The sequence below is a fragment of the Panicum virgatum genome, chromosome 3K (genome assembly GCF_016808335.1).
Source record: "Panicum virgatum strain AP13 chromosome 3K, P.virgatum_v5, whole genome shotgun sequence".
In the NCBI taxonomy this organism is placed as follows: domain Eukaryota; kingdom Viridiplantae; phylum Streptophyta; class Magnoliopsida; order Poales; family Poaceae; genus Panicum; species Panicum virgatum.
Genome location: NC_053138.1, coordinates 31,111,533 through 31,137,467, shown reverse-complemented (window position 1 = coordinate 31,137,467; position 25,935 = coordinate 31,111,533). Strand labels below are relative to the sequence as shown.

General features: G+C 44.2%; 3 protein-coding genes and 1 long non-coding RNA gene across 17 annotated transcripts in view; 2 read left to right on the top strand and 2 right to left on the bottom strand.

Annotated features, from left to right (window-relative positions):
* Positions 1-402: 402 nt before the first annotated feature.
* On the bottom strand, positions 403-1,527 carry LOC120698956. Its single transcript, XR_005685137.1, has 2 exons — positions 1,156-1,527; positions 403-1,094 (listed from the first exon to the last, which is right to left on the bottom strand). It is a non-coding gene; the product is annotated as an uncharacterized LOC120698956 (long non-coding RNA).
* Positions 1,528-2,093: 566 nt separating this feature from the next.
* Positions 2,094-25,935, top strand: part of LOC120698953 (caffeoylshikimate esterase-like) — a 54,678-nt gene continuing 30,836 nt past the window's right edge. The window contains exons 1-9 of one of the 3 annotated variants that reach the window (XM_039982762.1): positions 2,094-2,397; positions 2,512-2,605; positions 2,726-2,758; positions 3,552-3,710; positions 4,702-4,848; positions 5,055-5,185; positions 5,280-5,417; positions 5,622-5,720; positions 5,837-6,357. In XM_039982762.1, coding sequence (XP_039838696.1) covers positions 3,686-3,710; positions 4,702-4,848; positions 5,055-5,185; positions 5,280-5,417; positions 5,622-5,720; positions 5,837-6,226 — 930 coding nt within the window. In that variant the 5' untranslated portion in view covers positions 2,094-2,397; positions 2,512-2,605; positions 2,726-2,758; positions 3,552-3,685 and the 3' untranslated portion in view covers positions 6,227-6,357. Of the gene's footprint in view, positions 2,398-2,511; positions 2,606-2,725; positions 2,759-3,551; positions 3,711-4,701; positions 4,849-5,054; positions 5,186-5,279; positions 5,418-5,621; positions 5,721-5,836; positions 6,358-25,935 lie in introns of those variants that run through there. The other 2 variants (XM_039982761.1, XM_039982760.1) reach the window with 2 other exon arrangements.
* LOC120698951 (putative F-box protein At3g16210) lies at positions 6,228-15,728 on the bottom strand. Of its 4 annotated transcripts, XR_005685128.1 has the most exons (4): positions 14,528-15,695; positions 13,743-13,990; positions 12,870-12,960; positions 6,230-6,682 (listed from the first exon to the last, which is right to left on the bottom strand). XR_005685128.1 is itself a non-coding variant. In XM_039982758.1 (3 exons), exons 1-2 carry the CDS (start codon positions 15,651-15,653, stop codon positions 12,908-12,910), a joined length of 1,179 nt encoding a protein of 392 aa, XP_039838692.1. In that variant the 5' UTR covers positions 15,654-15,724; the 3' UTR covers positions 6,228-6,682; positions 12,870-12,907. The 4 variants fall into 4 exon arrangements, 1 of the variants encoding a protein (XP_039838692.1); XR_005685130.1 differs by lacking the exon at positions 13,743-13,990 and having other exon boundaries at positions 6,228-6,682; positions 12,870-13,088; positions 14,528-15,727; XM_039982758.1 differs by lacking the exon at positions 13,743-13,990 and having other exon boundaries at positions 6,228-6,682; positions 14,528-15,724.
* Positions 7,621-12,651, top strand: LOC120698954 (zinc finger protein 318-like). 9 transcript variants are annotated; one of them, XM_039982766.1, is made up of 5 exons: positions 7,621-8,267; positions 8,395-8,475; positions 10,090-10,183; positions 11,199-11,274; positions 12,334-12,604. In XM_039982766.1, the coding sequence occupies exons 1-4, from the start codon at positions 7,636-7,638 to the stop codon at positions 11,271-11,273; spliced, it is 882 nt and encodes a 293-aa protein (XP_039838700.1). In that variant the 5' UTR covers positions 7,621-7,635; the 3' UTR covers position 11,274; positions 12,334-12,604. The 9 variants fall into 9 exon arrangements, 4 of the variants coding, with proteins under 4 accessions (XP_039838700.1, XP_039838699.1, XP_039838697.1 ...); XM_039982765.1 differs by having other exon boundaries at positions 12,330-12,604; XM_039982763.1 differs by having other exon boundaries at positions 12,088-12,604.

Here is a 25,935-nt window from a genome sequence, read left to right as displayed (position 1 = left end):
ACCAAGAACGGCGGCTGGCGCTACGGTTGTCATTTGCCAGGCTACCAATAAAAATACTACCAGATCATCTTCCTACCTGTATTTTTGAGGTGAGCCGATAGCACGTTTTCTAGTAGTGAGAGTTGTGCAGAAATTTGCCACCAGTTTTGGACGAGGGTAAACATTGGGGGTTGATTTTAAAAATTGTTGGAGCTTGATTTTATCACAATAAAATCAAGATTTTTGAAATAAATTTTGGGTACTTTTAGAGATGCTCTAAATGATTTATCTTTAAACCCTCGTAATTGGATAAATGACATATATGCATCCCGACGACTCAACGTGCTGAGAACGACTATCTAGAAGGCATTAGCAGGTACTAGTAAATAAGCCTGTGCTAACGGTACGGCTAAATTTCAGACATACAAAAACCAACACATGATCTATAGTCCAAAACAAGTGCGTTACATCAATCTCTTTTTGTCAACTTGATCAAATGAGAGAGATAAGTACACAGCTTAACAGAACTACATATCATAAACAAGCCTGACAAAAGCAACAACATGGCACGACTTTGATTATTCTCCAACAAAAGCATGTACAAGCAGAAACCTGATCTCTAGATTGAAGCATTCCCCTCGCCGCCGTTGCTCTGCTGCTGTGCATTACTACCCTCGCCATCACCTGTAAAATAATCATAATTTAATGATGTTCCAAGAATTTGTGCAAGCAAACCCCAATAATAATGTTAGACACGCAATAGAAATAATAACCTTGCAAGAACTGAAAAAAATTCCCTGTTATCCTTATATCTTGATAATAGCCATAAGCATATTAGTTTCCTGCTAAACTAAATCACAAAAGAGGTAGTAGCAGAAATCTAGTCTAGAGAATAGGTAGCCGGATTGCTCGCCAGAGCCATGCCGACCCGCCCCGCCACCGTGCGCCCCTCCCCAGCCACCTCCTCGCGTTCCGAGCCCACCACCCCCACCGAGTTACCCGTCCCACTGCGCCGCCGTCACCTGGTCCTCGCGATGCCTGTCCTCCCTCGCGTCGCCGCACCCGGTCATCCTCCCGTCGCGCCGCCGTCCCACGGTCCTGGCGACGCCCCTCCGCTGCCATGTGCCACCATATGAATAGCTTATTGGCTTGAGCTAATATAACCGATCAACCTACCATTCTCGAGTTCTCCTTCTCCAAGTCCAGAATTTGCACACAAAAAACCAACTATGAATCAATTTATTATTAAAACTTGAGAGTATTCAGTAACATAGCAGCAGGTATCAAATTATCAACAATAAAAGTACCAATCTACTTAACTACATATATAAGTAAATTAGAAAATACATACATAATTTTCCCATTTATGTATTTGTTAGGCCCTGAATCCCTGATAGCTTCTTCCTTTGCATTATAGCACAGTTCAAATAGGCAGTACAATCGGAATGCATAGTATGGCAAAGTATAGCACAGTTCAAATAAAATTGGGATGCGGTTGTTGCAAGATGGGTGTAGCTAGTGGAGGAACTTGACGAAATCGCAAGCGCATCAGGGGGTCGCGTTGATGCTGGCGTTGAAGCCTTCCAAGCTGATTCCCAAACACGAGATCTGGAGCATCGATTTTCATAGATGCAGTTTTCTGTGGACGATTTTATGGGTGCACAAGGATGGCGCTCCTCACGGGGTCAGATGTGCTGGGTGGCCGTAGGGAAAAAAAACTTCGTGTTTTAGAGGATAGATAATTTAAAAGCAGTATCTTTTTATTATTGGGCAGCTCTGCCGCATGTCTGTTTCAAAAAAAATAACGTTTTCAAGTCAACCATCTTTCTAATTATATTAATTAACAAATAAACAATGCAATCGTTCATTGTACGAAGTTGGAATCCCAAATCTTATCATTTTAGTTGGAATATTAATATTAATTAAGGGCATATCTTCTCCGCCGTAACGCCGGTTAGTTGGAATATTAATTAAGGGCATGATATCATTTTATATGCTCCTTAGCCCAACTCTGAAAACAAGTATTGTTGTGAACCGGATGTATATATAGCAGTATAGCTGCTGGTACCAGAATAAGCAAAGATACTCTTGATGATCTGATTTTCTGTATCGAAACATAAGTAAACTACACTGCTGTCCAGGCGTCCAGCACCACCCCCGAGGTCGAATTGAAAAAGATACACCAGATCGGCAAAACTGCACGGACGTGCTGCGCCTCCTGACCTCCCACACGCCTCCCGTCTTCCTCCTCCGATCCGGCTGCTTGCAGCTGCGCTGCGCATTCATTCATGTGTTCTCCGTAATATAACATTGCTCCCTCCACGGATTTCTCCTCCTGATTCGAGAAACCGCTTGCCCCTTCGTGCCTGTGATAGTAGAGCACTGTCTAGAAAGAAGATGGACATAGAGTACCATGAGGTGAGCAGTTTGAGCTCCTCCAAGAGAAATGTTTGCTTCTTCTTCTTTTTTCTGCTTGGTTCAGCCTATTTATTTGGACGATCTTTGCAACCGGTATGGCGGTCGATCATGCAGGAGCACGTGAGCAACCCGAGGGGCGTGCAGCTCTTCACCTGCCGGTGGCTGCCGGCGTCATCCCCGCCCAAGGCGCTCGTCTTCCTCTGCCATGGTAGGAGCACTTACTTTGTAACCACCGGCACAGATTCAACAGTTCTAAGCTCTGAATTTTTTTTCATTTTAAGATACTGACCATTTCTTCTTCGATCTTGTGTGTGTTGATTTACTTCAGGTTACGGCGCGGATTGCGGCGAGTTTATGAGAGGTACTCCCTAGCTTTCATGTTCGCGCTATCCGTCTCTGTTCTTTCCTTTAACTTTCGGCCTGGAAATTATTTGAAAACATGTAAATTTCAGTTTCAATTCACTAACTTGTTTTTTTATCTTACATCAACCAAAACTTCACATTATTCGTGCCTATCTATCGGAAATTTAATTTTAGGCTTCGCGCAGTAGTTCCATTTTGATTTTTGACAAACACTATCCGATCCCCACATTTGTATTCGTGGACAGTATGGTCAACAATAGTAAAATACAGAACATCACAATTCACAAGAAATAGAGAACAAGGGAGGAGTGGTTAGCATAAAAGATAATGAGACCTGAGGACATGTTAACTAGCACAAAAAAAAGAACGAATTGTTAATTAGCACAGAAAGAATAAAACCACATTTGTGCGCTTAGGTGAATTCTCAAAGTAGAAGAGGTTGTCTTGTAGAGTATGTAGATGAGTAGATGTACGCTCTGATGAATAGCTATTCAATGTATTTTGCTGCGGATCTACATCTACTAAAGCAGCTGTTCCTGATCTATTGAATTGAATATATGTACCCATATGTATTTCTGGAAGCATCTGCACTACCCATCACCCATATGTTTGGAGATACCTTGAGAAGGCAATACCTGGTTGAGAGGAGCTGTTAAGGTTACTTAGTTTGCTATAATATTTCCCTAAATTTGATCTTAATACTTTGTTTTGTTGGTTCTAATTTAGAGAAGTTTTCCCCAATTGTAGTAAGGAATTCTAATTTCATGTTCCTCATATTTGCTCTTTTGTAGATACGATAGCATAATGTCACGTCACCTGTTCAAGGTTCAAACCTTCTAGCTTAAGCTTAGACGAACTCTTTGGCAAAGATAGTAAACATGAACCACAATTGGAAGATACTTTTGGGTTTTGACAGTGAAGGCTGATGATGGCAGTGCCATACCTTTTAGGTATTTACCTCTAATATTTTTTCCCAGTAGTCAAAGATCTCAAAGCTACGCAACAGCGAAGTTGACAGTTACCTGATACTCTATCATCCATTATCTAAAAAACTGATAATGGATGTTGATCCGATGGCCCAGATTGAAGCTTTCATAGTTTGCACGGAGAGGTTGGTTTGCACCTAATAACCGTTGCTTAGGATAATATTTGGTGGTTAATAATGAGAAATAGTACTGTTGCTTGACTTGAAAAGGTTTCGTCGTTCTTGGTTTCATTTAGATCAGAGATTCCATAAGCAGGAACTGAAGTGAAAGATATGCTCCAGTTTTTCTTGATTTGGAGGAGTTGCTATTGTTTGCCACAATCGACAGATGTTTAGAAACTTTGGTCCTAATTTGGCTTTCAGGTGTTTTGTTCCTATTACATGCAAATCAAAAGCTAGCAGAAAGGTTTAATATTGGCAGATATGTAGTTTACACTTTACAGTAATGGATATTAGGGCGATCCATCCTGGAACTGGGTTAGATAAGGCTTGACTTCTTAATTTTGATTTGGGACCTATATATCATATCACTTAGTTTTCAATGCAAGTCAGTTTCATGCTCAAAACAAAGTTAAGGATATGCAGTTTTCTAAATTTACAAGAATATGCGACGGTCTTTGAGACATTTTTCAGAACTAAAAAAAATCTAGCCTTGACTACACACAAGACTTTTTTTTTAACTACATACATAAGAGTATCAGGCGCTCAAATCCTTGTGTCGCAGGAACCTGTCATTTTCCATGCTGCTAGTTGCAACTTGCAATTGCATGTACTGTTGATCAGAATAAGATCACTTGAACTGATGTGTTCTGACTATTTACTCAAAAGTTTATTTCTGAAATGATGTATCGACTATTGAGCATCAATGTTCATGAACGTTGCTGTCTGGTTTCTTGAAAATTGTCTGCTGCCATGATACTTTCTATCTAATGGTGGGGAACATTGTTGCCTGGCAGAATGTGGGATCAAGATGGCCACAGCAGGGTATGGTGTGTTCGGGATGGATTATGAGGGCCACGGCAAGTCCATGGGTACCAGATGCTACATCCAGAAGTTCGACAACCTTGTGGCTGACTGTGACCAGTTCTTCAAATCCATCTGTGGTAAAACAACTTTAACATTTTACTTCAATCGCTGCAAATACCTTATAATGCTACATATGATCTCTACATTTCTGCTTGACTCAGATTAGCAACTTAGTTTGGTATCTCACATTTTGATGTGTCCTCAAACTCTTAAGGACATCAAAGTATTCTTTTGCGGGTGACCACATTCATATGATCGTGGAATTTACTAAATCCTTATGCAGACATGGAGGATTACAGAACCAAAAGCCGGTTCCTGTACGGCGAGTCCATGGGTGGAGCCGTCACTCTGCTGCTGCATAGGAAGGATCCAACATTCTGGGACGGAGCAGTTCTTGTCGCACCAATGTGCAAGGTCTGTGTTACGGGCTTACAGCACTAGGCTCAATCCCCATGGATCTGAACTTGCTGCTTGGTTGCTGATGTGTGGATTGTTTGCGTGATTGCAGATATCAGAGAAGGTGAAACCGCACCCTGTTGTGGTCACCCTCCTGACCAAGCTGGAGGAGATCATCCCCAAATGGAAGATCGTCCCGACCAAAGATATCATTGACTCCACATTCAAGGATCCCATCAAGCGCGAAAAGGTCACTGAACTCTTGGGCTCAATCCCCATGGTGTTCACATGATCTTTTGTCATTTGAAGAAAATATGAATTTCTCTCACCTACAGTTTGTGGAAACTATACTCGTTCAAACTCAAAACATATAGAAAATCCAAACATTCTCATTTAATTAAGTTTTTTTTCCCCTTCAAGAATGTGAATTATGTTCTTCTGCAACCTCGAGCAGATCAGGAAGAGCAAGCTCATCTACCAAGACAAGCCCCGGCTGAAGACTGCGTTGGAGCTGGTCAGAACCAGCAAGGATGTAGAAGACAATTTGTCAGAGGTATTCTTATAACCTCAAGCTGCTAGCAAGATTTGTTTATCCATAATTTGTGTTTAGCTTTTCTCAATCCAGAGATGCACCAGATTTTCAATCAATAAGAGGTATGTTTCCTCCAGGTGAGGATGCCATTCTTTGTTCTCCACGGCGAGGCAGACACAGTGACCGACCCGGAGGTCAGCCGTGCCCTCTATGAGCGCTCAGCTAGCACCGACAAGACCTTCAAGCTCTACCCGGGGATGTGGCATGGTCTCACCGCCGGTGAGCCTGACGAAAATGTGGAGCTGGTGTTCTCTGACATTCACGCGTGGCTCGACCAGCGCAGTCGCCATTGGGAACCTGAAGAACGGGTCAGAACTCCACTGGAGCCTGAGAAAATCGCCCATGTCACCAGCAGCAATGGCGCGGAGAGTTGGGTGCCAGATTCGGCACATCGTCAGCCTCAGCATGGCTGCAGCTTCCTCTGCGGGATCGGTGGTCAACCAAACCAGCAGCATTGTAAGATGTAGATATCCAGAACAATACGTTCATGATTCTGCAGCTTGAAAGCATATAGATCCATAATTTTGTTATGAGGACTAATGACTTTACGATCATGATTAACACGCACTAGTAAAAAGGAACATTGAAGTCCCAGAGATATTCTTGGCCCAAGAGTGTGTGGTGGGATTTGGTAACAACTGAAACTTTTTTAGTCCCTTTAAATTTGGTCTTCTACAGTTGATACCGGAATTGGTGACAGAAAATTCAGGTAGTCGTCATTATTTTCCAGTCTTTGGCCAGGTCCGAACAGACCGTTTGCCCCTCATGAGCCTCCCCCCGCATCCATTGTTCAACCAGCATGACACTTCAAAATGGGGCAATCATCTCATGTGTTGATCAACATTTCAGCTCTATCATTTCCACCACCAATTCCAAGATTAGAAGAAAAACAAGTCCAACAAACCGATGAACACCAAGGAAACCTGCAACCATAAGATATATTCAGGTCAAGCTACTGTCATATATTCTTGCAAATTCAGAAAATTGCTAACTTTACCAAAAGATTAGAAACAGATAAAGAAAACAAAAACTATTGGCAATAACGAGAAAATTATAGAAATGGTCATATAACCACTAGCCTAGTAATTAAGGACATGTTTAAACTAATGGGCCATCACACAAAATAAAGTTATCTACAATCTACAAGAACTCTAGAGAAGTTTGTTTCAATTGTTCACAATGAAATCATCAAATCAATTCGAATAATCTCAAAAAGAGAGTGAAAAAATATTTGCCTGACTGCATAGAAATAAATAAGCAGTGGCCTTGTGAAACTGAAATATAACAAGCACCATTTAGCTATAATCCAGTAAAGGTGCAAACATCACTTTCAGCATAATCATCCACAAAAGTTTTAATGATGTTACTATTATTCCATATGATAATATGCAATCTGCTGTCACAGATTCATGATTTAGTAGTAAAAGCAATAGAGATCATATTATCCTGCAGAAGATAATAATCAATGAATAAAAGAAAACAGCAAGTTGCAATGCCAATTGAGCTACTTATTTCCTATTAGGATGCTCATGCTGGAAGAACAGTAAAAGAAAGCACCACAGAATATTTCCGTAAATTGATGGCCAAGCAATGACCAAAAATTATTTGACTACTAAACACATCAAATTAGTGCCTGTTTACAACTGAAAGATATCAGAATAGTTAAAATCTACTGCTCCGCACTCTTCTCCCCGCATTCGACGGTCGAATCTGGACGCGTGTCGACCCGCGCGCGTTCTGGTTATTTTGCAAAAATACCCTCCAGTTTTTATAAATCGCAACTCAATGCAACACATTCAAAATGATCAAAAATCATGTTCTAATATTGTTCATATAGGTCCTCCTTAAAAATTTTAATTTTACAAACATCCCCGCAATGCACCTTTGCGAAAACGCCCTCCCGCAGCCCCGAACGGCTGAACCTCCTCGCTCTCCTCCCGACTCCCCTCTCCTGCTCCCCACCTCCGCCCTCTCTCTCTCTCCCTCTCTGCTCTCTGCGTCCACGCCGCCGCCTCTCCTCCCCTTCTCCCTCTCCGCCTGCCTCCGTCGTCCCTCCCCGCTGCCGCTCCTCCTGTTCACCACCGCCGCCCGCTCCTGGAAGCTCCGGATCTGGCGGTGGGGTGTGGCTTGGAGGAAGGGGGGATCCAGATCCGGCAGCGCTGGCCGGCCGATGCCGGTGCCGGTGCTTGGGCGAGCAGGACAGCCCCGCTCTCACCGCGGGCGGCGCCCCTCCCCGCCCCCCTCACTGTGGCGCTCCTCCCCTCCGGGGTCCGGCAAGGGCGAGGCTCGCAGCACCGGCAGCGCCGGCCTGGCTGCCTCGTGGAGCGGCGGCTCCTCCCCTCCGGGGTCCAGCGAGGGCGCGGCTCGCAGCACCGGCGGTGCCGGCCGGGTTGCCTCGTGGAGCGGCGGTTCCTCCCCTCCGGATCCGGCGAGAGCCGCGGCTGGGCGGGCAGCGGGGGCCGCGGCTGCAGGGCCGGCGTGGCACCCCCACCTTGTCTTCCGGTGCAGGTGCCCCTTCTCTCCCTCACCCCCCTCCTCCGCTAGCGCTGGTGCAGCGGCGGGGCAGCGGCCTGCCAGCCCCTCCCCTCCAGATTTGATGGTTCTAACCTCCACGCCTCCTCGCTGATCTGGATAGGAAGGATGGACACGCTGCTATGCTGAAGAAGGAAGAACTGCTCGTGCCAATCAGCTTAGCCATATCCTTGCGTGAATTAAGGTAGTGCTCCCATTCCTCCTTCCTTTAGCTTCGTACATTGCACCAGTAGGTTTGTGAACCTGTCCTTTTTCTCTTACTCATCAATTGTGCATAGAATTAAAATAAGCTACTGTTAGTACAAAATGTTCCAAGGTTCTCCATACATTTACCAGGGAGATTTTCTATTTGGGTTGTTTTGCTAACCTGAACTATTGTTGTGTCTGTCGGTACCCCAGGACTGGGGTACCCCCTCTTGCTGCGTCAAGGCAAGAACCTGGTAGTTATCCTTAACTACGTCCAGCAGCCGGACCCCTGCGGCCCGGAGCCCTGCTCACCCAACAGCGGTCCCGGACCCGTCCCCTGATTGGGAAAGGTCCGGGAGCGCCACGTGTTCCGGGAAAAGCTGGCGGTCAGCCCGAACGGCCGGAAGCTCCGGACCTCCCGAAGAGGTCCGAACCCCCTGTACAGTAACCAGACCCCTCTCCAAGGGAAGGAATCGTCACCCCGCCTCGGGGTGGTCCGGGGCCACCACGTGTCAGCAGGCCCAAACACATATATAAGGCCGATTGGTCTCCATATTAAGGCTCACCTACCACTACATTCATTGCGACAGGAGGACGTCCGCATTAATGTAGCAGAAGCCGAGGCGATTCTTTGACCAGGGGGCACTATTGATCGCGTATTACCAAGATAGTGGAGCTGCTGGCGCCGCCCACGCCGCGCCTGCCAGTCTGCCATAACAGATGGATACGACGGCTCAGTTTCACCCATTATGACGCCTACATAATAGCCTCCACAGGCCATGCCGCAAGCTACGTTCCCCCAACGGGCACCTTGCTGACATGACAAGAGAAGACCCCCCTTTCGTCAGAGGGCTAGCAGGGCATGGAAGCGTATCGGAGGAAAGATTCGTAACCACTGTAACCATTTAAATACTCTGCGCAGTATGCTGCGCAGTCACGTTGGGCCCACTTGTCGGGGCCCCAACGTTCTATGTATCCGCACCCCTTGGTCTATAAAAGAGGGGCGCCCGCTAGAAGAAAAACTCAGGCTGGGTGAAAGCCAAGACCCAGCAGAGGATAGCTTCATACACAACAGAGATCAAAACTTCTCCCAGTGGACGTAGGGTATTACGCTCCGGCGGCCCGAACCACTCTAGATCGTGTGTTCTTGTGTGCCTATCTCAGAGCTAGATCAGCCTAACCGCCTTGTACCTTCCCGAGCACTCCCTCTCCGGGAATAGGCGGGTGCGTTCCGCCACCCGGCTGTGGGTACCCTAGAAACCCCGCGACAGTGTCTATACTGAGATAATAGGAGGATGTATTAGACTCTGCACCAGTTCTAGAGGTAAGACCAGAGGTATGTGCAATTGCCCTTTTTTTCCTTACTGAATCATCAATCATCTATAGAATTAAAACACTCTGCACCAGTTCTAGAGGTAAGACCAGAGGTATGTGCAATTGCCCTTTTTTTTCTTACTGAATCATCAATCATCTATAGAATTAAAACACTCTGCACCAGTTCTAGACGTAAGACCAGAGGTATGTGCAATTTGCCCTTTTTTTCTTACTGAATCATCAATCATCTATAGAAATAAAACAAGGTTTTAACTGTAGTAGAAAATGTTTTGTGCAGGAGAACACCCCTTGCGTTTTGTGGAGGAGAACACCCGGTGCCCCAAAATCTCCGGATAATTCAGCAAATCCTCAGAGCGAGAGGTACAGAATTGGTGAGTGAGACTTCCACCCCTCTGATTCATTACCAATATAAACAACCGGATCCAATATTCATTATTTCTATCACCATCCTGTGAGGCTATGTCATGTTTGCGTTCAGAAATCAGCAGCAAGTTATCATGACGACGTGATCTGGGAAAACAGCTCTCCACTGCTTGCTTGCTCAGCCTTCTCTTTTTCCTCTGAAGTTCTATCATATAAAAAGTTTCTTAATTTTGGATAGGCCACTGAAAACTTATTTGTTGTCGAAATGGGTTAGTCACATGTTTAAAGGAAATGGCTGCCAGCCTTCTTGTGCGCCGGTTATTTTTCTTTTATTGGTGTGAAATGTTTCTTTTGTCGTAATGTCATCTGAATTTTTATTCAATGTTGTTAGCGCGCCCCACCTAGCCAACCCGACCATAAAACCCAGGTATTATAGTGGGAGGGGTAGGGGCTTTTATCCATAGTCCATCATTCCCCCTACGGTGTGCGAGCCGGGCGTAGCCCGCAGTAGGTTCTAGTGCCCGGCGTAGCCCGCAGCAGATCTCAGCACACGAGAGGCGCAGGGGAAATCGCGCAGCGGAAATGCGTGGCCAGGTGGGTTCGAACCCGGGACCTCGGCTCTGGTACCATGTTAGCGCGCTCCACCTAGCCAACCCGACCATAAAACCCAGGTGTTATAGTGGGAGGGGTGGGGGCTTTTATCCATAGTCCATCAATTGTGTATATTAGCCTTAGTGTAATTTCTTTACCCAGCAGGCCATCTACTGCTTGCATGCGCTTCCTTTTTTTTAATCCAATAAAGCTATGTAATTTCCCAAGGTAATATTGTTGCTGCCTTTTGGTCTGTGCTTGGTAATTCTCTTCCACTAAAAGGGGGTATACTTTCCTGATGAGCTTGAATTTAGTATGCTTGATAATAAGTTCAACACCCAAACTAGGCATAGATAATCTTAATGAGCCGAAGCATTAGTTTGCAAGAAAGGAATTTATTGACTATTGATATCCAAACCTCGTGGTCTGCAGGTAGATTTGGAGGAGTATATGGGCAGTCAAAGCTTTCAAACATCTTGCATGCTAATGAACTTGCAGGTGATTTAAGGTATGTCTTTCTCCGTCTAATACATGACCTTTTATTTTTTGGTGCAAGTATTGTACATTTATGTGATAAGGACATAAGGTAGAGCAGTAGACATTGCTTTTTTAGTTCAGTCTGTTTTCCCCCCATGCTACCACATTAATGCAGACCTTTTACTGATTGGGCTTCCTACTGCTACGCTATGGTTAGTTTTTTTTTTTGGAGTGTGCTAAACATTTTTTACTTCATAAATTGTTAATCCTGTTGTTTACTTTTGATTGTGGAAAGAAGCCGAGAAGGCTATCCATCAGGTTTAAGAGGCTTGGTATGGTTGAGATCCCAAGATATTCTCTCCATTTGCCTTGAATGCTGCTTGCAAAAATAGTCTCTGTTTGGCTTGAATACAACCTGCAACAGGACTTATTTCATCATTATTAATTGCCTATCATTTTTCAGATTTCAAAAACGTAATAGGAGAGTGTGCAGACTGCCCATAATGTGATCCTCATGCATTTTACTGCTGGGTTTGTGACTACACATTGACTTTTGGACCTATGTAGGTTTTCTAATTTATCAGTACCTGCATCAAGCCACCAAGGTTAGCTTATAGGAGGCCTAATTATCATTGCTCAGGTGTATACAAAATTCTTACTTTCACTTGCATTGTAGACTATGGATATGAGCAGTAGACTTATGTAGTTACCTGCAACTTCGTTATTCAGAATGCTGAAGTTTAGACAGTACAATATTATCAGAATGAAATTAGAGAAGTGGCCCTAAACTAAGCTGGTCGACAAATAGATGTATTAACACTTCCCATATCCATTCTCTTGACAGAAGCAGGCAGATATGCTCTTATAGTCTTATTATTATAAATGTTTTCCATAAGTTATTTTTTTCCTCTACGACCAAGCCACAGAAGAGCAAGGAAGAGGTTGGCCTCCCATGCACAAGCTCTTTTTCTTATCAGCATCAGATAGGTTATTGTCAGAACCTAAGTCTGAATAAAAAATTGTTTAGTAGTCCTTATTCCGGTACTAAATAGTCATGCTTCTGATGGTTTCCTTTTATAATGGAAGGAAGGATGCTTAGTCACAAGAATGGAGAATTGGAGCTGAGATTCATGCCGACTCAATATTTTTTTATGGATTATTCAGCTACACCATACTGTGGCGTTACTGTTGTGGTTTATGTATTGTTCAAGGCATAGTTTTTTCCTGAAATGAGTCGAAGGCATAGTTAAGATAACCTGTAATTGCTTGTGCATGAACTTATGCTGCTTATAGTAAAATTATCGACCTTGTATTAGTAAGTGATTTATGGTATCAGTTACATAATGCCTTTTCATGTATAAGCTCCTATCTTTGTTAAAATACAAATCCATTCATATTGTTAGGCTTTCACTGTGCCATTCATCTGTTGTTCAGTGCTTTCATTGTCTAATATTTACTTCTTTTCGTCTGTTTATATGGTAGGGCGCGCAACGCGCGCCAAATGTTCTAGTTGATCTAAATAACAAAATAGGTGATGGCTTCCTAAAACTTTTGAACATATATTCAACCAATAAGCTGATAAGAAAACAATATACACATAGCAGAAGATAAATTAATTTGCATCACCTGTTAATCAAACACCTCAAATATATTGGATAATCGTCTCATGCATTGTTCAGGATTTCAGCTCTATCATCTCCACCACCAATGCCCAAGCCTATGAGCAAAATAATTCCAATAAACCAATAAAAATAAATAAAGCCTGGTTGATAAATAAATAAAATAAATAAACCAATGCATTGTTCAGGATTTCAGCTCTATCATCTTCACCACCAATGTCCAAGCCTATGAGCAAAATAATTCCAATAAACCAATGAAAATAAATAAATCCTGATTGATAAATAAAGAAAATGTGTGATAATAAGATTCAGGTTGACCTTACTGTAATTAACCATGTAAACTAAGAAAATTCTTAGCTTTTATTATAAGGTCGTAAATGGGCAAGAAAAAAAAACCAAACCTAATGCCATGTACACAGGAAATAGTTCTGAGCAAGAATACTCAGCTGCCTAGTAATGAGTGATATGTTTAAATTCCTTAGACAATCAGAGAAAAACTAATCTATCCACAGTAAACTTTGTTCTATATCCCAAATGAACCTTATCAAAATAAGTTAAAGTTGAGAAAGTTCAGTAAAAAAATGAGCACATTCATTTAGATGTAACTTGTTACTTTTACTACAACTAAAATTTAGCCCTGTAGATCAAAAAATTATTTAGTTCTAACCGAGAAGAAGTGAACACAACACCTGCAGAAGTATTAGTCTGCAAGCTAACAATGAAGCCATTGGCTCATACTTTTAATTAATAGCAAGATCAATATCCAATAGATATAAACATTATCTTGCAAAAAATATAATGAATGAAAGTAGAATTAAACTTTAAGCTTCCAAGTATGTCAATTGTGCTACTTATTTAGTGTCTGGATGGTTTAACTTACAAAAGTCAAGTGAACGGGTGCCTAGCCGGATTGGTTAGGTGGCCTCAGTTGCACTCCTCAGGTTCTAGATTCGACTCCTGGTGGGAGCGAATTTCAAGCTGAGGTTAAAAAAATCCTCTCGCCTGCCTTCACGCCAAAGCATATGGAAATAAGTCCCGGCTCACCCCGGCCCGCTCTCACATGGGTTACGGTATGGGTTACGGCGCCCCTGTGTAAGAGTGGGGCAGGAGTTCGGGGGTTTTCTCGGCCTGCGTGAGAGGTCTTCTTCTTACATTAATGCTCGAGGGGTGGCTTGCCCCTCGCAGGTCAAGTTTTTAACTTACAAAAGTCAAAGTATTGCAAATTTCTTAACTTTTTGGAAGCTGAGGAGTTCAAGAAGCACCAACGAATGTCTTTTGCATACTTCAATAGTCCGGCAATAATATGAATTTGTTTACTAGGTTCATGTAGTTCAAGAGTAGTAGTCATATGAAAAAATTACTTTGTCATGAGTTCACCAACTTGAGAAACAGATAATAAAACTACAATGCATATATTAAACTGCTAGTCAACTCTTAAGCATATGAATAATAATTCAACTACCATATAGCAAACATAGTTGGATTTCATAACTTTTGCAGCTAGGGATGCAAGTTTGGTTTTCTTTGGGTCCATAGATCGACCCAAACTACAATCTGTTTTCAAAGCAAAGGAAGTGGGATAAAATGAACTAGCTAGCTAACCCACTACTACCTTTTGGTTTCATGACTCACATCGCTACTCACGACTTAAAGACAAGCTATTACCTGCAGTGTAGAAACTTGTGTAGGGATAGTAGGCGGTAAACATATCACCATCAAAAAGTCTTGTGAACTGCAATGACTCAAGCTGGATCATGTAGAGGCCAATATTCGTGCAAATAAAAAAAGCATTGTTATCCTCATCAAACCCCAAAATCGTTGATGGCTGTATCCTCATTGACGGACTTATTGAACGGAGCTTGTCTAGTTCAACAGTTTTCAATGGCACCCATCTACCAACACCATCTAAATTGGTCTCCCTCCCCCACAATTGGATGCCCAGTTCTGAAATAGTTGCAAGGCCAAGCTTGTTATCTTCTGTCCTCAAGGCCTGAAGGCCTGATTTGCTTTTAACATGGGCGTCCTGTGGCTTCTGAATTACAGATAGTCTCTGGGCACTCAAATCAAACTCAAGGATATCGCTAGTCCCCAGCAGCATCCAGTAAACTTGATTCCCAACTAGGACACCGGGCTGATGCAAACGAGAGAAATGTGGAATAGCCATTGAGCTGACATTGCCCCATGTACCAGACTCCGATTCATACAGGCAGGCGGACACAATTGCGCCACGGAGATCAGCATGATGCACCAGTACCAATTTGAAGGGGATCAAGCGGCAATCACCGTGCACGTGGCCGTCGCCGGAGGAGCTCAAGACGGCGCCTCTGTAGACGTTGCGTCCTTGGTCGAACCCCGGCGGGAAAGGCACGCGGCGCCGGCTGCCGGTGACGGGGTTCCACACGACGGCCTCGAGGCGCGCGCGGTCGATGAGGAGGGCGAGGCCGTGGCGGCATCCGAGGAAGCTCAGGAAGTCGCCGCCGTCGCGGCGCGGCAGGGAGAAGCGCTCCCGCGGGATGCGGTCGGGCCGGCGCAGCGTGGGCACGAACTCGATGTCGCCGTCCTCGTCGGCGAAGAAGCCGAGGAGGGGAGGCGCCCGGTGGTGGGCGCGGAAGCGGCGGAGGAAGGCCGGGTCGGAGAGGAGGCGGCGCCAGCGCTTGCAGACGAGGGAGGCGCGCGGGAGGGAGGAGGGGAGCGGCGGGAGCCGGAGGAAGATCTCCCGGTGGAGGTCGTCGTTGTCCGGTAGAGGCGGTGGCCCCGGCTCCAGCGCCGGCGAGGTGGCACCCTCGCTCATGTGGACTGTGGCGCTCACTGAGTCATGAGTTGGCCGGCGCGTCGGCGGCGACGGGCGCGGACTGGTCCTGTTTGGTTCCCTGTGCGCCGGGAGTACTCTAAACTATATTTGACCGCTAATTATAATATTAAATAAATCTAGTTTACAAAATCAACGGGAGACATATCCTGTGCAATCAAGTTTATGATGCAATCACCGTACAATCCAACTAAAAAAAGTCTCAAAAAATTCTGAAAAAAATCTTGAATGTGCATCTCAACCTACTTCATCTATATATACAATTTCAGGGTTAAATTCGTCCTCCTCTGGAAGTTAAAAAAAGACAAATTTAGGTTGCATTTGAACTATTACTTTTGTCAGAAAATTTGTCTTTTTTTAACTTCCAGAGGAGGACGAATTTGACCCTGAAATTGTATATATAGATGAAGTAGGTTGAGATGCACATTCAAGATTTTTTTCAGAATTTTTTGAGACTTTTTTTAGTTAGATTGCACGGTGATTGCACCATAAGCTTAATTGCACAGGATATGTCTCCAAATCAACGGTAGAACTCCCTAAATAATCTAATAAAATCATTAACCGTACGATTAGAGAATAGTTATTGTAGCATCACTGTAGTCAATTATCAATTAATTACCATCATTAGATTCGTCGCAAAAAATTATACTCATCCCTAAAAATATTTTATAAATAGACTTCATTAAGCACTCCATGTATGTGAGATTTTTTTCTTAGCTTCTGTACGTTAGGAAAACTAAACAAAACCACTGGCAAGGAATGTGGGTTAGGAAAACTAAACAAAGCCACTGGCAAGGAATGGGGCTGACTGGACTCCAGAGAGCCTGGAGACACCGGAGTTGTTGGGTTGAGTTGGGCGGTTTGAGATTTTTTTTTCCGTTTACTGCAGGATCAGACTTGATATTTTCTCTTTTATTTATATCTATCTATATCTACATCTATATTTATACCTAATTTTAAAGCACGCAAGAAATTCTTCGTGCGTTTTGTCCGGTCAGTTTTCGTCCGTCGCTTCCCATCCCGTTCCACGCACGAGTTCATTTCTGTCCCCGATTATGTGGCGTGAAAGTCCGAGCAAGTTCCGAAGAGCAAGCCGGGCATGATGCTTGGTGTGGATTGGGGCATCTCGAGGGGCACTTTTCTCCGTTGGCTCAAATCTGGCCGTGAGTCCTGCAGCACCGAGCAAATCAAGCAAGACAATGGCCTGATTGCTTTCCTAATCCCTGGAACGTGAGCACCGCATTGCAGGGACAAGATGAGACCAGAAACAGAGGTACGGAGCAAGCACACGAAAACATATTAATGGCGGATACGAGTTGGGCAGAAAACCGCCAAAGATTCTGTGACGCTCTCTAACTGTGCTATACGCTGTATGGATTCATGGCACTCTGTCCAACCAATTTCTATTTGCGATGGCCACGAGCTAATTTGTGCATGAGGTTGAATCTGACACAGAATCGCGCCAACACACTCGAATGCGATAGAACACGCAACGATCATCAAAACGATCAACACAGCGAAAACCCTGGGCGGACCGGTCTAACCGGTTTCGCCGACCGGTCTGACCGGTGCAAGCAGGGAGCTCGCGAAAACCTAGAACAGCGAGCTCGGGAGGGACCCCGTCGGAGCTCGTGAACGTAGGGTTGCTCTGAGGTCGGCAGGCCACTCAGAACGTCTTCAAACGCCGTCGAGACGAAGGAAGAAAGCAATCTAGGGTTGGAAAAGGCTAGGGTTTGAGAGATAAAAAATAATGCGATTTTTGTATTGATTCGATTGGGAATATCTCAATCGGCCTTAGTTTTTATATTTATAGGCCGGGGAAGTCATACCCCTCTCCAAGTCGGTTTATACAAGAATTTCTAAAATAAAACGAAGCCTACTCGGATTACAACTGGACAGACCGGTCTGACCGGTCGGCCCGACCGGTCAGACCGGTCGGCCTCTGAACTGCCAGAATTGGCTGTCAACATATGCCCCCCCCCTGTTTTTTGGTGAGTTTCACAAGCCAAAAAGTAAGAACTATCCTGATGTACATATTTTACACAGAGCATATAAGTCTAAAAAATAAAACTAAGGGTAATATCCAATATCGGCCATCTTCGTCCTCATGCACTTTGCCATACGCTAGGATAGAACTTCTTCAAGTACCTCCCATTGATAGCCTTTGGTAGACGCTCACCTTGCACCGTCTCCACCACATACGAATTACCGGAGATAACTTTAATAATCTTGTATGGACCCTCCTAACTTGGCGACCATTTGCCAAACTTGTTGCTTTTCATCCCAAAAGGCAAAATTATCTTCCAAACCAGATCCCCAACCTGAAAAGATTTAAGTTTTACCTTTTTGTTGTAAGCTCTGGCCACCCGAAGCTTGTCTTTCTCAATCTCCTGCAAATCCTTCAAACGCTTGTCGGTCACCTCATCAATATTATCCATCATCAAATCATGGTAATCAACAGCGGAGAGGTCATTTTGCTTTGCCAATCTATATGCGTCCAGATTTACCTCAACGAGTAAAACGGCCTCTTGACCAGACACAAGCTCAAAAGGAGTAACCTTAATAGCACCATGTCTAGATATACGATGAGCCCACAATGCTTCGGATAACACTTCATGCCACCTCTTAGGATTTTCTTCTATCTTCTTCTTAACAAGTTTGATCAAAATCTTATTACTAGACTCGACCTGCCCATTGGCCTGAGCATAGTATGGAGATGAATTGAGCAACTTAATCTTATAAGATTCGGCAAAGGCACGCACCTCTTTTGATATAAATGAAGAACCTTGATCCATTGTCAAAGTTTGTGAAATGTCGAATCTATGAATAATATGCTCAGTAATAAACTCAATTACCTCCTTATGTGTCATATTCTTCAAAGGAACCGCTTCGGTCCATTTAGTGAAATAATCCGTAGCAACCAACATGAAGCGATACCTCTTTGAAGATAGAGGATTAATTTGTCCAATGAAATCCAACCCCCAACCTCGGAACGGCCATGATTTAATAATAGAATGCATTAACGCAGCAGGCACCAATTGCAAATCACCAAACCGCTGACATTCTTCACATCCTTATAGTACTTGAAATAATCGGATAGCATGGTGGGCCAATAGAAACCGGCTCTTCTAAGTAACCACTTCATCTTGGGAGCCGATTGATGAGTACCACAAATACCTTCATGAACCTCACTCATAGCAACCCGGGCCTGATCCGAGTCCAAACACTTGAGAAGCAAATCTTCGGCACTTCGAATATTTCTCTCTGCACCACGACCAGGATATCTCAAATACGATATAAGAGGAACCCTCCAATCCTGGGCTTCGGCCGAGACAATTGAATCATCTTTTTTGGCCGAATCAAAACCAGCAGCTGCATCACCGATCAGACCGGTCTCTGGACCAATCAGACCGTTCTGGGCGGTCAGACCGGTCTCGCTGACCGGTCGGACCGGTGCATCCAGAACCAGACAATCGGCTTTCGTTTGCATCGGCTTGCGAATGTTGAAATATTTTTTCGTAACATTATAGCCAGATGCTTGCTGAGCCAGAGTATTTGCCTTTCCATTCTCTTCCCTCGGAATATGTTTGATAATAAATTCATCGAAAGAAGAAATAATATCGAGGCATTTATCAAGATATGCATTTAGAGAACCGTTATAGCACTGGCATACCTTAGATACTTGCTGCACCACCAGAAGAGAATCTCCAAAGGCTTCAACATGCTTCACGCCCATGGATTGCAAGAATTCCAAGCCAAATAGAAGAGCCTCATATTCAACTTGGTTATTTGTGCACTCTTCTTCCAATCGGTTTGAAAATTCAAAAACAGCACCATTCGGAGAAATAAGAACAGCACCAATCCCTTGACCATCATCACAAACCGATCCATCAAAGTACAACTTCCATGGTGTGCAAGTAATATAGCCGACTTCTAGATCATGCTTGTCATTAATCCGATGCTCAATAATAAAATCCGCTACAATATGGCCTCTTATAGATTTTAAAGGTTCACAAGCCAAATCGTATTCAACCAAAGCATAAGCCTACTTACCGATTCTACCACTCAAAATCGTTTTTTGTAACATATGTTTGATCACATCGGTTTGACATACTACTATGCAAGTACTAGATAGTAGATAATGCCTTAATTTGGTACAAGCATAATAAAGAGACAAACACAACTTCTCAATAAATGTATACCTCGTCTCTGCATCAATAAATCGTCGGCTTAAATATGTAATGATATACTCGTTCCCTTCGGTTTCTTGAGTCAAAACAGCCCCAATAACCTTGTCTTCAGCAGCCACATAAAGTCTGAAAGGTACTCCTCTTCTAGGTGCTTTGAGTACGGGTGGCGAAGACAAATAAATCTTGATTTTCTCAAACGCTTCTTGCTGTTTTGCCCCCCAAGTAAATTAGGTTTCATCTTTTAACCGAAGAATAGGAGTAAAAGCATCGATCTTTCCGGATAAGTTAGGTATAAACCTTCTCAAGAAATTTACCTTGCCCAAGAACTTCTGTAAATCCTTCTTGCATGTAGAGGCTTCAACCTTCCTCATGGCTTCAATTCTTTTAGGATCAACCTCTATTCTCTTCTCATGAATAATGAAGCCAAGAAACTTTATAGCCGATACACCAAAAGCACATTTGAGTGGATTCATCTTCAAACCATACCGGCACATCCTCTCAAGAGCAAGTCTCAAATCGGCTAAATGATCATCCAAACCGGCCGATTTAAAGACAATATCATCAATGTACACCTCCAAGATGACACCAAGCAAATCATGGAAGATTAAATTCATAGCTCTTTGATAAGTAGCACCCGTATTTTTCAAACCAAAAGTCATAACAACCCACTCAAACAAGCCGACAAATCCTGGACATCTAAAGGCCGTTTTAGATATATCTTCTTCGGCCATGAATATTTGATTGTAACCGGCGTTACCATCAAGAAAACTAATGACATGATGTCCGGAAGTTTCATTGATCAACATATCGACTATAGGCATAGGATATTCATCCTTGGGAGTAGCTTTATTAAGATCTCTAAAATCAATGCACACTCTAATTTTCCCTGAATCCTTTTTCTCAACGAGCACAATATTAGAGATCCAATCAGCATAACGACAAGACTGAATAAATCCAGCATCAAGTAAACAATTAATTTCAGTTTTAATTCGGTCATAAATAATGGGATTGAAATACCTAACCGGTTGTTTATAAGGTCTAAAACCGGCTTTAATCGGTAAGCGATGCTCAACAAGATCACGACTCAAACCAGGCATTTCATGATACTCCCAAGCAAAGCAATCAACATATTCTTTCAACAAATTAACTAAATCAGCTTTATATTCAGCCGATAAATTTTTGTTTACAAAAGTCGGCCTAGGAATAGTTCCATCACCAATGTCTACCTTTTCTAAAGGATCGGACGATGTAAACCCTTGGCCCAGCTTATCTAGATCATCAGAATCTTCAATGACTTCACACATATCGTTCGTACGCACCCGATATTGATCTAGCCTCTGCTGCAGCCACTCTGCATTAGACCGGTCTGACCGGTCGATCATGTGTGCCGAACGGAACTGGACCGGTCTGACCGGTCGGCACAAGCGGTCTGACCGGCCGCTTCTGGAGCTTCTGTTGTACTCATCTGATTTACATTAAATGATTTAGCCGATTATCCATCGTCTTTAGTACAGCAGAAACAAAACCATCCTTAGTGCAACTAATCAAATCATAATCGGACAGATCCACACCCGATAAACACTTGACGTTGTCGTGTGCACTAATAGAATCCGAATTGGATAAAGCAACAAATGATGAAGTGTCCCCATGGACAATCTCAACTTCATCGCCGATCCACTGAACAAGAAACGGATGCAAGGTAGAAGGAACGCACTGATTTGCAGGAATCCAATCCCTCCCAAGAATCAAATTATATTTACCTTGCACCTCCGAGACGAAGAAAGCCGTAGCAAGCATCTTGCTCCCAATGGTGAGCTCCATGGAAGCAACTCCCTTGGCGCTAAGGGGCTCGCTCCCTCCAACACCACTGACCGTCATGTTTGTCTTGATCAAGTCCTCATCTTGGCCACCGAGCTTCTTGTACAGCGAGTAGGGCATAAGATTTACAATGGCCCCACCATCCACTAACATGCGAGTCACCGGCTTCCCGTTGATGTGTCCCCTCAAGTAAAGAGCCTTCAGATGGTTGTCCTTCTCGCTTGGCTTCTAGAACACAGCTTCACGGGACCCAAACTGAAGATGAGCCAAATTCTCTTCCGGAACCACGAAGTAATCCGAAGACAAGTGCACCATATTAATCTCCAAGTTGGTGCGCTCCGGAGACGTTTCATAATCCATCAATTCCTCGTCTTATGCTGTCTGAGGAACTACTGGGGCTTCATCTACAGAAGTAATCGAAACGGGCGGTGCCGATTGGGCTGCTGGCTCTGCAATAGGCCCTATCGGTCTGACCGGTTGGTCAAAGCGGTCTGACCGGTCTGTCTGACCGGTCGGCTGCGGCGGTCCGACCGGTCTGGCTGACCTTCCAAACTTGGCTCTGAGGGAACATGGGCATGTATCTGTTGAAGTCCTCATCCCTCATCTTCTCTTTCACCTGCTCCTTCTTTTCTTTGTTGCGAAGGCGCTGCAATTTCCTCTTCTGTGTATGAGTTAAACCTGAAGGGCACCACCTAGGCTGATGGTACTTGTCCGCTGCGCTCTTGCTGCTACCGGCCTCAAGATCATTAGCTATGAGCGGCTTTCGTGAAGGAACACTAACCGATTCTTCAATATCCATCGGTTTTTTGCCCGTGTCTTTTATGGGCACTTTGATTTCACCGATTTGAATAACATCAGTTTTAGACTTCTCTGGATCAGCAACAGGCTTCTGCTCCTCTTTCTTTTCTTTGATGCGATACTCGAATCTTGGAGCAGGAACCTGACCCGGCCTCTGGTGAGACCAGTCTGGCCAGTCAGAGGTGACCGGTCTGACCGGTGCAACCTGCTGCACTAGACCAGATTGGCGTGGTCCCAATCGGTCGTGCACGGACACCCTGGAGCTTTCCCCTTGATAATGTGGAGGATAAAGCATCGGGAAATACTACGTCCACATCCCTTCATGCTCCCATGCTGGATTTGTTGCACTTGACGCCGGTGGCACCCATGGCATGGTAGCATACATCTTCTGGGGAGGATACAATGTGACAACATCACCTCTGCGCCTGCTGGATTCCCTCCTTGGAGACACTAGACGATCTTGGTGCGGTGGTGATCGTGGTCTCTTTTTTAGCGGCCGATCGTTTTGAACGGACTTTGTGTAATTGTTCAACAACTGGTTGAAGGTGGGCTTCTGATTAGCAGTTCTTCCCTGTGCCTTCATCTCGTTGGTCTTCCAAGTACCCACTTCCGGACGTTTTGGCTTGAAAGTCCGGGGATGGTCACTAGAGCGGTCTGACCGGCTGGAGGAACCGGTCTGACCGGTCGGACCGGTCTGACCGGTCGTGCCTGATCAGCAGACCAATTTTCTGGTGGAGAGCTTGCTTGCCCCCCGAGTCTGGGATTTCTGACAATGATCTTCAGAATATCCTTGCCATCATCAGTCTTCTCTTTGATAACTTCCCGGGCAAGGATCTTGTCACTCGTATTCATCGATCTTGGATCACCGATGACAACATGCTTCCCCTTAGCTCCTTCGGCTTGTTCCGGCCGAATGAGCACCTTTGGATTGTTCAATTCCAGCGTATGAACAAGGAAAGGAGCTTTGTCAATTTGCATCTCAGAAAGTACCAATCGTCCTTCATTAATGGCTGATTGTACCTGTCGACGGAAAATATTACAATCATTAGTAGCATGAGATGTAGAGTTATGCCACTTACAATATGCATGTCGTTTGAGCTCATCGAGAGATGGAATAGCATGTGACAATTGAATGTTACCGTTTTTAAGTAATTCATCAAAAATCCGATCACATTTAGAAACATCAAAAGTAAATTTCAGCTCCTCTTGCCGATTCTTTTGAATCGGCTTGAGAGACGGAACTGAACCGGGTTTAGCCTTTGATGGCCAAGCAACTTCAGCAGCGTATACCTCCTTGCTATCATCATCCGAACTATCTGAATCATGATCAAGAATATGCGTGTTGGACCGATGAGGCTTAAAGGTATCTTTGGCATTTTTAAGTTTAAACTCTAAACACATGACTTTGACTTGCAAGAAATTCACGGTATGATATTCGAAGCCCTCGAGTTTCTCTTTCAAATAAAAACGTAAACCATTAAATGCCAAATCCGCCAAATCTTTTTCAGAAATCGTCAAACTAAAACACCAATTTTTAATTTCTTTAAATCTTTTAAAATAATCTGAAGAAGATTCATCACGTCCTTACTTAATCGATGTTAAGTCCAACAATTTCGCTTCGGTCTCCCCGCTAAAGAAGTGATCATGAAACTTATGCTCCAATTGAGCCCAATTGCGAATAGAATTAGGAGCAAGCGAGGAAAACCAAGAGAAAGCCGTTCCAGTCAAAGATAAAGAAAATAAACGCACACGCAAAGCATCATTGAAACCGGCTTCTCCTAATTGCAAGACATATTAACTAACATGTTCCCAAGTTGTACGAGAATCATCACCATTAAATTTAGTAAACTCAGGAATACGCCAACCAGCAGGAAAAAGGAGTAAAATCAAACTCAGCGGGATAAGGTTTTTGATATAAATGTGTAGTACCCATATCCACCCCAAGCTTACTTTTAATCGCATTTGCCAGATCCTCTTTGAACTTAAGGAGATCAGCCTGATAGTGCTGGCTGGTATAAAACTCAGAAAAATGATGTGCATTAGAATTTCCATGCGCCATCGTCTGTGAAGAAGTCGGGATTGGTCCTTGGTTAGGTCCAGATCCTCGTGGCCCTCCTGCTACAGTAGTAGTGCGAGGTGTTGTATACAGTGACAATTCATTAGTTCGGCTAGGGGCAGCCAAACCTGGAATTGTCTCAAGAGGCATCGGCGACGGTACTGAATAACCGGTCTGACCGGTTTGACAACCGGTCTGACCGGTCGGACCGGTCTGATAACCGGTCTGACCGGTCTGTAGGACCGGTCCGGCTGGTGTTGTGTGCACGGTCGACGGTGGCGGGGTTTGCCCTGAGAACGAGTTCGGTGGCATACCATAGAGTGGTTCAGATGTGAACTCAGGGGTAGCCGAACTCGGATCTAATGAGTTAGGATCTGACATGGGTTGTTTACCTTTAAGCGCATCAACATCACTACTCAATTTATTCAAAATTTCACCCGCAGCAGCTTGTGCAGCAACAATCTTTTGATCCATTATGGATGACATTCTATCAATCATATCAGAGGGAGAGAGGCTTACATTGGGGATCTCTTCAATCTTATCCTTGCTAAGCTTGAGAGATGGCATTACGAACTCCTCCACCCTCTTGACGAGGCCACCACGATCCTTCTTGAAGCCCCTCAAGAATTGTGCCTTGACGTGCTCCTCCACAAGAAGCTAGGCCTTGCGCTCATCTTCGGTGAGCTCCTCTATTGTAGCCGTGATGATGTTTTCCTTGTCGATCTCTGAAGAGCCCATCTTCTTCTAGGAGTAGATTAGATCGATTTTAAAACCAGATTAATCTGTCCCCAGCAGAGTCGCCAAAAAGTATATTGACACAGAATCGCGCCAACACACTCGAATGCGCTAGAACGCGCAACGATCTTCAAAACGATCAACACAGCGAAAACCCTGGGCGGACCGGTCTAACCGGTTTCGCCGACCGGTCTGACCGGTGCAAGCAGGGAGCTCGCGAAAACCTAGAACAACGAGCTCGGGAGGGACCCCATCGGAGCTCATGAACGTAGGGTTGCTCTGAGGTCGGCAGGCCACTCAGAACGTCTTCAAACGCTGTCGAGATGAAGGAAGAAAGCAATCTAGGGTTGGAAAAGGCTAGGGTTTGAGAGATAAAAAGTAATGCGATTTTTGTATTGATTCGATTGGAAATACCTCAATCGGCCTTAGCCTTTATATTTATAGGCCGAGGAAGTCGTACCCCTCTCCAAGTCGGTTTATATAAGAATTTCCAAAATAAAATGAAGCCTTCTCGAATTACAACTGGACAGACCGGTCTGACCGGTCGGGCCGACCGGTTAGACCGGTCGGCCTCTGAACTGCCAAAATTGGCTGTCAACACAATTTCATTGATAGCTGGTAGCATCTCAACTAAACACTTTTGATAGGATTATGCGCCTAAAAAATT